Here is a 17,413-nt window from a genome sequence, read left to right on the forward strand (position 1 = left end):
TTAAGGGTAAGAAGTTTCAAATGAGACAGTGGATTACACACTTGAAAGGGGTGAAGGATAACTTAATAAGAATAGGTTCAACCATAAGGGTAAAGTGCAGATAAGAATTATGTGGGAGACATTTTGAAAATATGCTTTTTTATTTGCCCACATTAGTCATAATTATGATACTGCAGTAAACCATGATATATAATGTATACTGGCAACAACACATGCAGTATTACAACATATACAAGATATATACTGATACCCTACTGTTTGAAGGCTGATAGTTATATGGGTAAGAGCAATTCATAAAAAACTAAACAATAATACAAAAATAAAATATATATAATTACTGTATACATTTAATACTTACATCCTGATTGCTCATTTCCCAGTAAGGTCTCTCACCATAGGACATTACTTCCCACATGACAACTCCATAACTCCATACATCACTGGCTGAAGTAAATTTCCGAAAAGCAATGGCTTCTGGGGCTGTCCATCGAATTGGAATCTTTCCCCCCTTTCCAACAAAAAGACAAGAAAAAATATACATTTTGAAATACATGGATTTTATTTTTCTGTTTCATAAAAACAGAAAAGAGATGTACAGTTTTGAAATAAATGCAACTGACAGAAGACAGCTTATCACGACAGGAAGAACCCTGTGAGCAACAGCACAGTGACTGCTAATTGGCTGTCCTGAAGGTTTCCTTTTTAGAAGCTGATTGACTCTAATGCTGACAGCATTCACATCTTAATTTGCAGAGAATGGCTGGAAGAAAATAGACATTTGTATTCAGATAAATTATTTGAAGATAAAAAAAAAAAATGAAACTAGCAAAAACTGCTAAAAATAAAAGGCACAAATAGCTTTAGTCTGTGTATGCTGTGCAAATCAAATATGTCTTTCCTTTAAATATTTTTCATAAACAAAAATATCTATATTACAGCAGTTTAATAAAAGGGAAAGCTTGTAGGTTTTACTGAAAAGGACAAGTTTAAAAGTTTTACTTTTTGTATGGCATATAATAAGGTCCCTACAACTTGACAGCCGGTCAGAGGCACATTACGATTCTTCTGTTGGGTTGTGGCAGAACCTGAAGGGATATCTGCATGTAAGGCAGCCTTTCACATTCAAGGAAATGTAAGGAAAAATCTATGCCTGTTGTGAACAGTGAAATGTCTTTTCTTTATTATAGATTACTGCTCTATACATTTTAATTTTTATTTAAAAATACAATATAATAACATTAACATGTGCTTACTAATAAAATTATACAAAATCACATTCCCACAGGTTACAGGTGAACAAATTATAGATTGCACATCACCCCATGACTGGGGTACTGCAATCAGGCCTGTAGCAGGTCATTTTGTAGACCCCAGCTTTTCACATAATTACATTATCATGGACTTCTTTTATTGGTAAAAGAAGGCAGATAAAGGTACGCTACACTATAAGCCTTGTGGTCATAATGTATGTGTCAGTCGTGGTCTGCTCACCTTGGGTAAAGGTGTGAGCCAAATACAGTATATAATAAATTCAAATTGTTCAGAAATGCTTAAGTAACAGGACTAAAATTGCATGTGGTTTACAGTATTTATACTTTTAGCTACAGAGATTCTGTGGCAAGGTTTTAGTGCTGTGATGTGCATTATGTAGCGAAAGAACATGTATACAGCATGTTGTTTCCAGTAGTGTAATTAATAATAAAACAGCCCTGTTTCATCTTTTTAACTTTCACTTCAAGCCAGTTGAAACGTAATTCCATATTCCCAACAGTTAAACTAAAAACAATCCTTTAATCTCTCAAAAACCTATTACATTTGTGCAAACGTTAATCATATAACATATCCTGTTATATATTTTCCCCATCTACTGTGCAGTCTTGCAATGACTAAATTCACGAATACATGACTTTTTACGATTTTCAATTACTTGCTCTTATTGCAGAATATAAATCAATTTATTTCTTTTGTTTTTACTCGAAAAAGATTTGTGACAGTATGAAAATGAAATTTGATCAAATGCCATACGTGCAAAGCAAGGAGAAGCATAAATCTTTCACATTAAAAGGTAATATATTTTCATTTTTAAAAGCATTCAGCATTTGTTAGTACACACCTCATGATTAATTTTTGTTTAAAGAGTTAATATTTTGACTTCTGTAACAAACTAGCTGTGTTAACTGGTTTCATCTGGGAATTTTTTCCGGTCAGTGGGCCTTGGTTATAGAGCCATTGATTTATCTCCCAGCTCATGCCTTGATTATCTGTGAGTGAAGTGCTAGAGTTTTAGAGTGGAAATAATAGATCTTTATTTGGAACACATGCATTTCATGTGTGTTCCATTTATACAATAATTTTAGTAATAAATAACAAAATGTAGGCATAAACTGTATAATGCGTGCAGCCTAATGTCCAAAGATGAAATAAACACTTTCACAAAAGGTTCTACTGCATAGTGGTAAGATTTGCTGACTTGTAATCAAGAGTCCCTGGTTCAATCCTGACTGCCTCCTATACAGTATTTACCATTTTCAGTAGTGAGCTGCTCTTATTGTTATTATACAGTAAACACATCAATTTGGTTTGCATCTGTAACAGCCGATGTACATTTATAGTACTTGTAAAATTTACTTTTTTTTTTTTTCAATTTTATTCTCTCAATCACGATCATTATACATACTACCACAACATCCAGGGATCTGACGCTGTTACTTTTTATCTGAAACTGGGAATAACTGTAGATGTGAGTGGTGTTTTAAGGCACTGGACATACCCTGATCTGGAGGGATAAAAGCTGACGCACAAACGTTGGTGAATCTGCCTTCTTCGTATCTCACCTTCACTTGATTTTTTTATTCATTATTTTGTAATTTCTGACCATGCTCCTTTGATCTTGGAGCTAAGATCATTATGCCCCACACACTTATGTTGCAGATGGCGTCTTAACAAACTTTCATTAGCAGACGAGAACTGTACAGAATTTATATCCAAACAAATACATCCTCAGAGGTTTCTGCAAGAATACTCTGGGAAACCTAGAAGGCCTTCTTAAGAGGGCAGATTATCTCATATTTTTCCAACAGAAATAAATTGGAAACCAAGAAGGTATCAGAGCTAATTAGCGAAATTACTAGAATAGATCAAGAACATGCCAGGTGACCAAGTGAGGCACTTCATAGGAAAAGGCAGGCTCTGCATTCAGAACTCAACCTCTTAACAACTAAAGAAACTGAACAACTCATTTGTAAATCAAAACATCAATACTATGAACATGGAGAGAAAGCTAATTAAATCTTAGCTCAACAAATCCACAAGCAAGAAGTTCGCAATGCAATCCCAACACAAACAGAGACAAAATCATTGACCATAAAAATAAAATGCACACATTTAGAGACTACTATAAATCCTTATATTGTACTGAGTTTAAAGAATACAAGACACAATCTAATGCATTTCTGGATGCATTACAGATTCCACAAATAGATACCCTTAGTGCAGAGGAATTGGATAAACGTCTGGCACTAGATGCTATAAAGTCACTTCAGAGTGGGAAAGTAGCAGGCCCTGATGGATACTCTGTCAAATTTTATAAGAAATTCTCAACTCCTCTTTTATTAGCAACATTTATAGAAGCTAGAGACAAGAAAATTCTACCTCAAACTTTTTGCCAAGCATTAATTACCATCTTTCCTAAACAAAATAAGGACTTATTACAATATGCATCATACAGAACAATTTCACTTCTGAATAATGACGTTAAGATACTCTCCAAACTCCTAGCTATGAGGATGGTGAAATTGTTCCCTTCGGTAATATCACAAGACCAAACTGGATTTATTAAAGGCAGACACTTAGCTTCCAATCGTTGACGCCTGTTTAATGTAATATATTTACCCAAAAAGTCAAGACACCCTGGAGATATTATTATCGTTGGATGTAGAAAAAGCATTTGATATGGTTGAATAGAACTACCTTTTCACTACATTGGAGAAATTTGGGTTTGGCCCAAACATTTGTCCATGGGACACTATTGTGCATTGTTAAGAAGAATATCCTTCCTAAGCTTCTGTTTTTATTTTAAAACATTCCAATAAACATAAAGCTCTTTATCAACAAAATGTTGTCGTCTGTATGGAAAAAAAGAAGACTTACATAGATGGTCAACCCTTCATTTCACTTTCGCTGGAAGAATTAACATTGTTAAGAAGAATATCCTTCCTAAGCTTCTCTTTTTATTTTAAAACATTCCAATATACATCAATAAATCATTTGTTAAGAAATTAGACTCAACCATAACCTCATTTACTTATAATTCAAAACATCCACATATCCAAAGGGCGACCCTACAAAGACCTAAGGCGGAAGGTGGCATGGCTGTACCCAACTTTCAATTTTATTACTGGGCAGCAAATATATAAGCTATAAAAACCTGGACATCGACACAAATAGGTGACCATACATAGGCTTGGTCCGCAATAGAAATAATATCCTGCAGTACTTTCTATATTCATTGCTTTGTACATGTTTGGACAACATTAGATTCACTACATTACATCTGGAAAACATTACAATCACTTAGATATCTGTACATAGACAATGTCTTTGCATCCTACTAACAATTGCACTCAAAATGTAACTTTATAGCAACACATTTCTTTCACTACCTTCAAATTAGAAACTTTGTTAAATAGAACCTGCCCAATTTTCCTCACCTCCCACCTACCTCTATGCCAGAAAAAATATTGATCAGTCTTGAGGACTCAGACAGCATTTCCGTAATATATAAAACCATTTTATAGTCCCTCCCTTTCAAATATCCAAGAGTACAGTGGGAAAATAATCTCTCACTCAACATCTCAGAAAAGGAGTGAAAGGTAGCAATGCACAGAATTCACTTGAGGTCCATCTGTGCAAAGCATACAATTATTCAACACAAAATAATATATTGAGCACATCTGTCTTGCTTAAAATTGTTCAAAATGTTTCCAAGGCAAGATCCAACCTGTGATTGCTGCAATCAAGTTCCTTCCTCACTGGGCCATATGTTTTGGGTGAGCACCAAATTAACATCATTCTGGACCAAAATCTTTAAATTCCTTTCAGACAGCCTTGGAGTCACAATCCCTCCTAACCCAGTAACAGCTGTGTTTGGTGTAGTCCCAGATGGGCTTAAAGTGGAGAAGGACAAACAAACTGTAATTGCCTCTACTACACTTCTCTTGCTCAACTGGAAAAGTCCTAACTCTGCTATTCTAAGTCAATGAATAACTGATGTTACTGTATATACTATTTGAAATTGGAAAAAATTAAATTTGAACTTAGAGGATCTGTACAAAACTTTTGCTAAACCTGGCAGGATCAATCAATAACATTTTAGAATAAGCATTTAAGTTAAGGAAGCCGATTCTTGCCCCTCTTTTTTTACTCCATTTATCTATGTACTTATTATTACTAGCTTAAAGTTTTACTCTGCTGGTCTAGCTCTCTTTCTCAGGGGTGGGGGTTGATTTGTTTCAAACCTATTTTTGTAAAAAATTATGTATTTGTATGGAATGTTATTTGATTTTAATAAAATAAAAATACCTAGTGTTGTTTCACTCCGGTTCATAGTTTTATGCAAAATTAGTTATTTAAATCAACATTTAATTACAAACTAGTACATACCCTTGTTGTATATGCTGCTTCTGGATCATCTTCTAATATTCTTGACAGACCAAAATCTGATACTTTACAAACAAGGTTACTATTCACCAGAGTATTTCGTGCAGCCAAGTCTCGATGAACATAGCCCATGTCAGAAAGGTACCTCATACCAGATGCTATCCCTCTCAACATTCCTACCAGTTGGATAACTGTAAACTGTCCATCATTTTTCTGTATCAAAAATATATATTTTGTTAGTACATTGAAATGAGAACAATTTTAAATCAAAGTAACAATAAAAAAATCAAAATCATGCAATAAGAAATATTTAAAATTATAATAGATATACAGTGATACAAAGTGTTTAATACATTTTTGAAATCATTTTTACAGGATATGTTTCAGTTTGTATTGCAAAACAATTCGCTGGTAACATTTTCAAAATAATTTTTCACTGTGTCTCCAGAAAAACATCATACTTTTTCACTGCAATTAGAGTAACAAATGCTTTGTAAAAACAGCACAAATTAGGCACTAAACCCGAGTCTTGCAGGCCATCACTGCACATCTTTATCCATACGAGCAAATGATGGTGCCTTTTTCGCAAATGAAAATCATTGATATCTGCTATATAACTTCAAATAAGAAAAAACTCAGAATTCACAATTGCATAAACTTTTTCTTGGTATCCAACCATCCATGAATGTATCTTATATGTCTATATATATATATATATATATATATATATATATATATATATATATATATATATATATATATATATATATATATGTGTACATTTAAAAATGTCAAACTTTTAACATAATAGTGTCACATGGAGTGAATTACAAGTCAAAAGAGTAAACATAAAAATGCACCTCTTCCATGCACTCAAAAAATTGCAAACTTTCATAAAGTCGTACTGCACTTACTTAGTCTTCACAATATTACATACAATACTTAATTAGATTAGGTGAACTTTATTAGTCCCAAGGGGAAATTCAGACACATACAGTAATAGAAACATAAAAAACAAGGATATAGACTCACAGGCCAAATAACACAGCCATTCAATCAATCAATCAATCAATCAATCAATCAATCAATCAATAAGTAAATAAAAATAAATAAATATTGTGCAGACACTTCAAAATTAACTTAATGAGTGCCACTGGAGGAAGAGTTGAATTACCTGATAGCAGTGGGCAGAAAAGACCCTCAGAGTAATTTCTTAGCACACTGTGGTGGAATGAGACCTGTGGCTAAAATGCTCCAAAAAATCGCCTCCTGGAGGGGATGGGGGTGACATGATGGTATCCAATTTTGCCATCATTCTCTTTTCTACTTTTTATTTGTTTATAAACAAATGTTTATTTGATGTAATTTCTAATGCTGACTTTAAAGAACGCACATATCATAACAGTGTTAATTTATACAAAAAACAATTTCTTATTAAAAGTTTGCATTATTGTCTTTAAAATAATGAATTCATGCTTTGTGGCATTCTCATCAATGTTGCTAAATTATAAATATTACAGATTCAATTATGTATTAAATCATTTCTTTTTTCTATTTTTATTTGGTTAACAGCTGCCATATCATATGTAACACCTTTGCATCTAAACATGATTATTATTTTACTGCATAGTTTTTTTTTTCTTAATTGAGATTTTTGTATAGAACTATCCATCTGATTTCTGTTTGGATTTTATTCATTAAAGTGCATCAAAGATTACAGACATTTTCAGTCTGTATAGGGTGTAAGGCTTCAACAAGCATTCAAAGGAATAATAGTTCATGGCAAAGCACATTTCTTGTATGTGTACCCAAACCCAAACTTAGTTATAGGTAGCAAATTAAAAGCCAACAATTAGCCTGTTTGCACATAATTTCTTCAGACTATCAGTAGGAACCTAGGCTACCCAAAGAAGACTCAGAGTGAGTCCACAAACTCCGGAAGGCCAGTCAACAGACAATGTATCTAATACTGGTGTTTGGAGGTTTATGCCAGCAGTAGTAACTATTGTGGGATCAAACCCTACAAAACCTTAACTGATAATAATAAAGTAGTATAGCTAACAATTTTACATATGTCTAGAGAATGTACCTGGTTATAACAGATTAAAATGATAGCTTCAAAAATGTCTTTAATAAGATATTTTTATTAAAATATTAATTTTATGGCTTAGGTGTTTCAGGCAAAAACAAGACCTCTCTGAGATAATTAATTTAATTTTGTTGGTCTATGATTCTACCTTTAAAAGAAAAAAAATAAGACTCACACATACATATTGAGGGTATAGCTGATAATTTCAACTTACCTTTAGAAAAGTATCAAGAGAGCCATTTTCCATGTACTCAGTTACTATCATTACAGGTTTACCTAGTGGTAAAAACAATAAATCAATGTATAGCAACAAAAATGTATTTTCTTAACAATTTAACTTTAATTCAGGTTTTTCCATAAATAAGTTACCTATAGCAGTTATAAATATCCACTTAACCAATTTGAGACATTCTATAAAATTTAAGATCTATCCAATTAACCTTTTAAAGAATGAAAGTATACTTAAATGAAAGTATTGCATTCCATCCGATTATCTGGAAATAAAAGGTATTGCAAATATGTAATTTCATATGTATATACTGTAACTAAAATCGCAAGCTATGTGAATGTTTGTGTGTGAATGTTTCTGTTCACTAATCCCACAAAAAAAACTTTCATGAAATTTTGCATATGCCTTGCTGTTGGTCCATAAAATGTAGGCTATACAGTGTGTCATAATGGGAAGAGGGATTATAAAGGTAGCAGGGAAACTCATAAGTCAATGCCAAATCGGGGGGACTTCAGATCTCATCAGGCAACATTAATGCACTGGGTCAAGGGTATCATGATAGATAGATAGATACTTTATTAATCCCAAGGGGATCAGCATGCACAAAGTTTTGCATCAAAGTTTTGTATCAGCCAAAGCTAAATTCCATCCAAGACCGCAGGTTTGTAGAGCATTTTTTTCTTAAATAATTGCAGGATTACAGCTTTTGCCTAAAAGTAGTTTTTTTGTCTCATTGTGGGTTGTGGATGGCCATGTTGAATTTTGACAAGCAGGTTTTTCCTCCATTTATTTGTACTCAGGCAATGCTGGGTAATTTGGCTAGTTTAAAATAAAGGTAGGTGATTTAACACAACTTTTAAACTTTCAGCGTTTCCAAGAAGTCTAACATATTGTAATGGTGTGTACTCTTGCATCCAATGAACACTGGGTTAGCAGCAGCAAGTGAGCAATTTCAGTGCCAGATACATGGAACCCTATAAAAAGAGACATACATGCCTATGATAGACAAACACACTTTTATGAGTGTATTTTTGCATAATTTAAGGATTTTTTCCCCTGTATAATCTTATTCTGGTAAATTTTTCTTTTGAATTGAATTTAAGAAGTTATATTTTTTCCCTGATTTTTATTATATATGTGATTTTGCAGTGTTGTTCACTGACCGCATTGTTGGGTTTATGATACCACGTTTTGCTGCATGTGAATATTTTGATTTTTTTTTTTATTTGATACACTTTGTTAATGGCAGAGTTCATACTTTCAAATTATCCCTTGGTGGATATAAAACTTTCAAAAAAGAGCTACTTACTGTCTTTCTTAGTAGGACCTACTATGAGATTTGGTTTCCTGCTTTTGAACATTTCACTTTTTGACTACAACTCTGTTTTACCCTTTGATCACTAGATGCCTGATTTAATTTTGCCTCCATTTCTGACCCTTACTTTCCTTTTTTCTGACTATGGTTATTTGTATTCTAATCATCTCCTGGTCTTTTTAAGCTCACAATAATCCTCAAAACCCTGTGTATTATAATGCTGTCACAGTCACACGATAACCATTCTAGTGTGGATAAAGTGAGCAGTCCTTCAAAGAATAGCAAGCTTCTGTACCTAAGAGAGCAAAGAGAATTAGCAATAATCTGTTGGGTCATCTCTGGCAAGTGCTACATTATAGTTATCCTAAAAATAAAGAAGGGTTAAACTTCAGTACTTAAAAAAGAACGAAAAAGAGTCAATGTACTGTATTTAGAAGCCTTCAGGAACAGGAGATGTTTCATGTACAGTAGTTGCTTCATAATGCTCTCTTTCACTGTATAATTATTGTATATTTAAAGGAACAATTGCCTCAGGGGAATAATTAAGAAAAATGAATTGTCATTTAGACTCAGAAATTGAATTTCTCAAATTCCTCATAAGAGGTATGTTTATTATGTCTTGCATTTACTAATTCTTCATATTCATTTTAGATATTAGTACAATCACTAGCTGCAATAATTGCCATACTGTTTGTCATTTAAAATGAGAACATATACATATACTGTACAGGTATAAAACTGTATATATATATATATATATATATATATATATATATATATATATATATATATATATATATATATACACACTTATACATATACACATGTGGTACCCTCCATAATGAATTCTGAAGTGTATGTGTATAAAACGTGTTGTAATATCTACATGATGTAACTGAAATGTATGCGAAAATCATTAAAGAATGAAATGTGCACTTTAAACATGTCTGATTTGTTTGATTATATTTTTAACTGCAGAGCAGAGTATTAAATTAAGGAAAAATGTGTCTTTGTCCCAGTTATGAAGGGCATGGTATATATTGCATACACATAACTGTCATTTTGTGAGTTATTGGTTATTTTATTACTTACAAATCTTCAAGTTAAATTAGAGAGGCATAACAGATTAACAGATAGCATAGCTGCCTCAAAGTCTTTGAACACCAGATTTTATTCTGCATTAGAGTGCTTTTTCGTGCAGGTAGCATGTGCTTTTGTATTTGTCAGAGCTTCCTCTAGAATCTCCAGTTTCCTCTAGATCTCCATAGACATGATGCCAGGTTAATTAGTGTCACTACATTGCACCTGTGTGAGAGATGCGGCCTGTGTTTACATAAATTCTGTAAGAGACTGACGCCACATGTTTGGCTGTTGATTTTAGTCTGACTTTCAACTGGCATCAGTGTGTTTTAGAAAGGAATGAATGAATGAAAGCTGTTTAATGATTAAAGAAAAATGTGCCCCAACACTGCATGATAATGGCTTCTCATTCTCAATGGCAAAACAGCATCAAATTACCTATAAAAAAGGATTTTTTACTCAAATGCATAACATACAAATGAATACTGCTTTATCGAGAAAAAGACTTTTTATTTGACAAGACTATATCATGCTGAGAACAGATGAAGTAACAAATTTAGGACTAAATAGAAAAAACATGATACTGTATATTGCACATTAAATGGAACTAAAATCATTATGTCAACATACGTAATGGCAAGGAGAACATCTTTTATTAAAGCTACATAGGGCATATAATTACACTTTTAATACAGTTCAGTCTGAGAAATAAGTACCAAACACCTTTATGAAAATGACATCCATAAATGCTTAATTATCATGATATGGCTGACTAAATTTTATAGCATAAACCCTTTTTAGCAAGATATTTGTAATTGTTTTCATATTCCATTTCCCATTTACATGTCTCTGTGTAATTAAATTAATTAACCAGGTCTTATCTGTAGATTCATCCTTTTTAGTTAATGTAAATGTTTTATAGATTATTCTAATTTATTATTACACATTCAAATATGAACTGAAAATGGTAAAAATGTGAATGTAAAGATTGCAGTAAAGTTATATAGTATCATTTATTGAATTTGCTGTCAAGACTGAACTTGAGCCAAATCATTTTCTCTAAATGCTTTTATTTTTCATTACTTGCTTCAGCTGTACACTGTACACATGACAATACATTTGACTTTCAACTTGAGCTTACCCCTAGCAGAAACAGATACAAAGCATCAACCAAACCTGAACAGCAATCAGAGTATTAAATATCAAGTCTTAATTTCAGGTAGGTCAGATGTTTACCAAACTATTAATTACCATCCCTGCCAAGTTGATCCTCAGTGTTCCATAGGTCTGACAGGAACATAAACATTTTTCTTGTTTGTTAAGCAGTTACACCTTATGCCACCTAGTTACTTAGAATTAAACAGTGCAACTTGGCAATGCAAAGCAAAGGTTAGCCAGATAGAAATTTGCTCTTATATAGTAGTTTTAGACTATGAATACTAACATGCAAAAGCAGCAGAGCTGACTTGATACAGGCAGGCAGCTATCAAATTAATTAATGTGTCTGCCTCTAATCTGAATATAGAAGAAGGAAAGAATAATTTCAAAAAACATGTTCCAGAGCTCAGGCTGTGCAGCTAAAAAGATTGTGTATACATTTTCAGAAAATTAAAATGATTTTTAATGCAATGCCTGATCATGCCTTAGGAGGATAAGCTGCTGGAATGGTAGATTTCCATCACAACAGAAACTAATTAGAAGAGAGTTCTAATTTCCCTACAGAATGCACATTGAACAAAATTTGAACAATGCAGATTATGGCCATGCCAAGCTTCACTCAATTTATGATCAGTATAATATAGCTTTCTTAACTCTACATTAAATCTAATTAAAAAAATCCCTTATATAGGATAACACAAGAATAGAAATAGAGATCACTGCCACATCATGCAGTAATTTGCATTCATAGCTTCTGAAAAAAAATACAGGTATTTATGATAAATACACCAAGTAAGAAACAGATTAATCTAAACTACATGTGCACTTTTTAAGTAATTGTGAGTGTTACATGAGTAAAATAATAAACATTTTGAAATGTAAAAAAATAAAAATTACCATTATGACCTGTTGCATCCAATAACTTTTATGAGGCATGGTTTAGGTATATGTAAAGAATACTTTACTGTATATAACATAAGGCTACATTGAAGTTATGTATTTAACAAATAATTATTTTCCGAAAGGAAGTGCACATGTATTTTCTCTTTGTGATTTTTGTTTAGCTTTTTATGACCTTAATTATTGCCCGTTCACCCATAATAAACTATATTGCTCCAATTTCTTTAATTACAAATGAAATTTCTAATTTTTAAATTATTTTTTCTGAGCTACAGATTTTGCAAAAGGCATCAATGCTGAATCAGGAGCTCATACTCATTGGTAAATATAAGTTAATATACAGTGTGATGTTTTCTAGCCATACAGTTTTAACAGTAGTAAAATGTATATTTTTAGGTCTTTTAGACAGTGACAAGAGCTAAAATATATTTTTATTTCACAGTTAAATAAAGTATAATGTGGTTAGGATATAGCAGGTTGGATAATGGATGGATGGATGTCATATCACTCAATTCTTTACAAGTTTAACTATAGCATGTCCAAAGTTTCACTGCAGGATTTACACATTTTTGAAAGTTTAAAGAACATACTGTATAGCCTGATGTGTGACCACCATTCTGTTAGATGTCAATATAATTAATATGCTAGTATTTCTTTGCAGTTTAATTGGCAATTTATATCTCTGACGAAATCTGCTATAATTTAGTCATTTTAATTCGTGATTCATAAATTGTTTAACATGAACATTTTTGTTCCAGAACAGTGCTTAGATTCAGTTGGCAAATGACTTGTAAACCCATTTCTTAAAAAAAAAAGAAATATGAAAAAATAGCACAATCATTTAACTACACTGCCTTTTTGCTTGAAGCAAATGAAACTGAAGTTGTCAACAGAATAACTAAAAACTTAAACATAATTTGATAATAATGTACACATATATTTAGGCTAAGTTGCACACTGGCGTGGGTTTCATCTGGGTACTCCGGTTTCCTCCCACAGTCCAAAGACATGCAGGTTAGGTGCATTGGCGATTCTAAATTGTCCCTGGTGTGTGCTTGGTGTGTGGATATGTGTGTGTGTGCCCTGTGGTGGGCTGGCACCCTGCCCAGGGTTTGTTTCCTGCCTTGCGCCCTGATTAGGCTGGGATTGACTACGGCAGACCCCTGTGACACTGTAGTTTGGATATAGCGGGTTGGATAATAGATGGATGGATGGATGGAAGCTGCACACTGAACATCACAGTCTAATGAGGCTAAGAAGACATCATCATCTGCAAACTATATAGATATAACCCATAGGTTCATAAAACTGTATACCTTCCAAAGGTCAGTTGTGCCTTAATATACTGTCCATAAATATGATCTGATATGATGTGACTGGGGTGTGAATTAACTCCACCAAATTCGAGGTCATGACCCTCTACTTAGAAAAGCCTTTCCTTATCTCTGCAGGTAAGGGGTGAACAGCTTCCCCAAGTGGAGAAATTCAGAAGTATCTTACATTTTTCTTTACAAGAAAGGGGAGAAAACTGTGAGAACTGTGAGACTGTAAAATGAATATTTAAAGAGTGGTATGAATGGCACAGTGGACTGTGGAGATAAAGTGGGGGTTAAGTCCATGGGTGATGTTTTCCAATTACTAGTCAGCCTACATTCCCATCTTCAACCACTGTTCAGAAGCTTTGAGTTATGAGTGAAAGAATGAGATTGCAGTTACAAGTGGGTATCACATGGCTCCTGGGCTCACTGTTCACGACAGGGTGAGAAGATTGGCAAAACTAAAGAACATTTGATTTTATATATTGAGAATAGCTGATTTTGGTTATGAGCACACGTAGGTTAAATTTCCCCTGGGTACTTTACTTGGTCTATAGCCTATCCGAGGAAGCGCAAGTGGCTAAGTCTTTACAGTGTGCCAGTCTATCACAGGGGAACCCATGTAGACATGGAGAGAACATTCCAACCACCACGTGAACAATGAACTCCTTACTGCAAGGCAGTAGCACTGCCACTGTCACCCAATAATAAAATATATTTCAATTATAAATTATATTGCAACATAAAGAAAAAACTTACTTTTAGTAACCACTCCCTCAAGATGGATGATGTTAGGGTGATCAAACTGTCCCATAATACTAGCTTCACCAAGAAAGTCACGCCGCTGTTTATCTGTATAACCAGCTTTCAGAGTTTTGATAGCTACAGGGATTTCCCTTTTTCCAGGAAGTTTTAGGCGCCCACTGCAAACTTCTCCAAATTCTCCTAGACAGAAAAGAAAAAACAAACAAACAAATAAATAGAACAAAATATACTCTACAGTATACACAGATACAGTCAGTACATTGTAAATATTTTTTTTTTATTAAGTAATGTTATGAGAAACTGACTGTAGTGTGTCTATTACCCACTTTGAAAGCTAGTCCCATTTTCTGACATCCAGTAACATGCTGCTTGACAGATTGTGCACAGGCTTTACAATCCTGTCCCTTTTTTAAATTCTGGCATGGTACATAAAACATGCAGCATTTGATAGGCAAGTTTTTCTTCTGTTTGTAATGTCCAAAACACCCATGTTCCTTATTCCTGGCAACAACATTTCATTGTAAGAACTCATTGGTTGTCAGCTCTTACACTCACACAAGCCTTTATCTACAACTTAAGACAACTTGTTGGGGCAACTCACAGACTAGTTGGACTGAGTATGTTATGCTACATGACTGGTGAGTAAAAGAGTTCACAGTGACTGTCCCAGATTCCCTAAGAGTATGTAAATGAAGTCTGCCTCTGTAAATCGCTGAAAACGTTCTGTAATGTGAATTTAGTGCTACAGAAATATTAGAAAGAAGTTCCTTTCAAGACTTCCAGTTAAGTGCCACCATCAAAATATGATTGAGAAAGCCATTTATAAGGAATTTAGTAAATACCATCTAACTGACCATTGCAGTTCAGTTGATCAGTTCCCTGTCAGTGTCACTGCTGTTATTAATAAAACACATGACTAATAATAATATTTTGATGATAGCAGTGGCTAACTTATATTTAACACTAGAATCCCTGAAGCCTACAAAAAACTCGTAATTCCGTCCGACCTTAAATCCCTTTGCACATCTCCATTAGTGTATTTTGTTTTGTAAACATGTCAATCAGCACAAGCAGCCTGCTAACCCCTTGATGGACCTGAAATCGAACAAAAAGTTCTCCCCGCTCAAGCCAAGGCTCCTTGTCTCCTTGTGAGGTGCCTGGAGTTGTACAGGGTAAATAATACAGTACATCATTATTTGGAATACATGGATTTCGTGTGTGTTCCGCGTCTACAAAGATCTGGGTAAGTGCAGGATGAAAGGAAATGCCAGGCAAGAAATGCTGAACACGTACCTAAAGCAGAAACATTTTCCATGTTATACTAATAATGACGTGAAGTGTGTGAAGACTTTAGCCCAAATATTAAATAAACACGTGCACTTTTATTCAAGAATGCAACCAAAGTAAAAAAAAACAAACATTTGATTTACATGTTGCTGTCAATGAGTTAAAAACCCAAACCCAAATGACACTCGACAGGAAGTTGACACATATACTTAAATTGTGCAAAGTTAAGAACAGCTGCCTTATAACTCAAAGGTACCAGGTTTGAGGCAAGGCACTCCGCGTTTTGAGTAGTGAGCTGCTATTATTATTACTATAATATAATAAAAACATACATTTGATTTGAGTCTGTAACACCTTGTGTAAATTTTGGCTACTTGTAAAAGTTAACGCTTGTTTTTTTATTATTCAGTTTTATTCTCTCAGTGACGTTCACGTGGTACAACGAACTTGCCTCTCCCTCTATGAGTTGATGGCATTTACCTGCATTCTTTTCACAAGAGCAGCGCTGTGGCTGATGCCTGCTCAGAACTATTTGTTGTACCGGAAATCAAACACTGTTGTCAGACTGGACAAAGGCAGGACCATAACAACAGAGTACCTTTGAGTTATAAGGCAGCAGTTCTTACCTCTACACCATTCAAGTATACGTGTCAACTTCCTGTCAAGTGACATTTGAGCTTTGGTGTTTAACTCATTGACAGCAACATGTAAATCAATTTTTTTTTTTACTTTGGTTACATTCTTGAATAAAAGCTTTGACGGATAGCCGGGGCCCATGCCTGGTCGGACGCCACTTCACCACATCTGCCAGCGGAACAAGGGTGGGAAGCCCAGTATCACCCCCGGACGCTAGATGGCAGCCTCCCTAGTTTGCAGCAGTGCCTTGAACTCCTCCAGGGCTTCATGGGGGTTGGAGTTCTGTAAGCTCTGTGGGGTTCCGCAGGCGCCGCCAGGGGGTGCTGCAACAGGAGCAGCTGGCCCCTTTTGGACACTGGTTTCGCCTTACCCGGAAGTGCAGCTGGATGTCGGCAATCAAACACCTGGAGCACATCTGGGTACCCAATAAAAGGAGCCAGCGACCACCACTCAGCGGCCAGAGTCGGGTAGAAGAAGGACAAAGCTTTGTGGTGTGGTTTCAGTGTTTGGGACTGTGTTGTGGCTGGAGGGACTATGGGGAAGACGTGCCCTCCAGCTGAAGAAAAATAAAAGTCTTTTTATTTTATACGTGCCTCCCGTGTCAAGTCTGTGCTGGGTCAGGCGCAATATAGCGCCTTTCTTAAAAAGCACACGTGTTTATTTGATATTTGGACTAATGTCTTCACACATTATTTACTTCACGTCATTATTAGTATAACATGGACAAAGTTTTTGCTTTAGGTATGTGCTCAGCATTTCCTGCCTGGCATTTTCTTTCATTCTACACTTACCCAGATCTTTGTAGACACAGAACACACATGAAATGCACGTATTCCAAATAACAATATACTTTATTATTTACCCTGTACAACTCCAGGCACCTCACAAGAAGATTAGGAGCCTTTGCTTGAGCTGGGAGAACGTTTAGCCCCAGTTGAGATCCATCAAGGTTATGCCATAGCAGGCTGCTTGTGTTGATC

The 17,413-nt window shown here is 34.5% G+C and overlaps 1 protein-coding gene across 4 annotated transcripts in view; it reads right to left on the bottom strand.

Annotated features, from left to right (window-relative positions):
* Positions 1–17,413, bottom strand: part of LOC120527408 (ephrin type-A receptor 5) — a 362,942-nt gene that overhangs the window by 30,112 nt on the left and 315,417 nt on the right. For all 4 annotated transcript variants that reach the window (XM_039750790.1, XM_039750791.1, XM_039750789.1 and 1 more), the window contains exons 11-14: positions 14,505–14,690; positions 7,962–8,023; positions 5,662–5,871; positions 359–508 (exon numbers count right to left, since the gene is read on the bottom strand). In XM_039750790.1, the coding sequence (XP_039606724.1) occupies positions 359–508; positions 5,662–5,871; positions 7,962–8,023; positions 14,505–14,690 (608 nt within the window). The remainder of the gene's footprint in view (positions 1–358; positions 509–5,661; positions 5,872–7,961; positions 8,024–14,504; positions 14,691–17,413) is intronic.

Source organism: Polypterus senegalus, chromosome 4 (genome assembly GCF_016835505.1).
Source record: "Polypterus senegalus isolate Bchr_013 chromosome 4, ASM1683550v1, whole genome shotgun sequence".
In the NCBI taxonomy this organism is placed as follows: Eukaryota; Metazoa; Chordata; class Cladistia; order Polypteriformes; family Polypteridae; genus Polypterus; species Polypterus senegalus.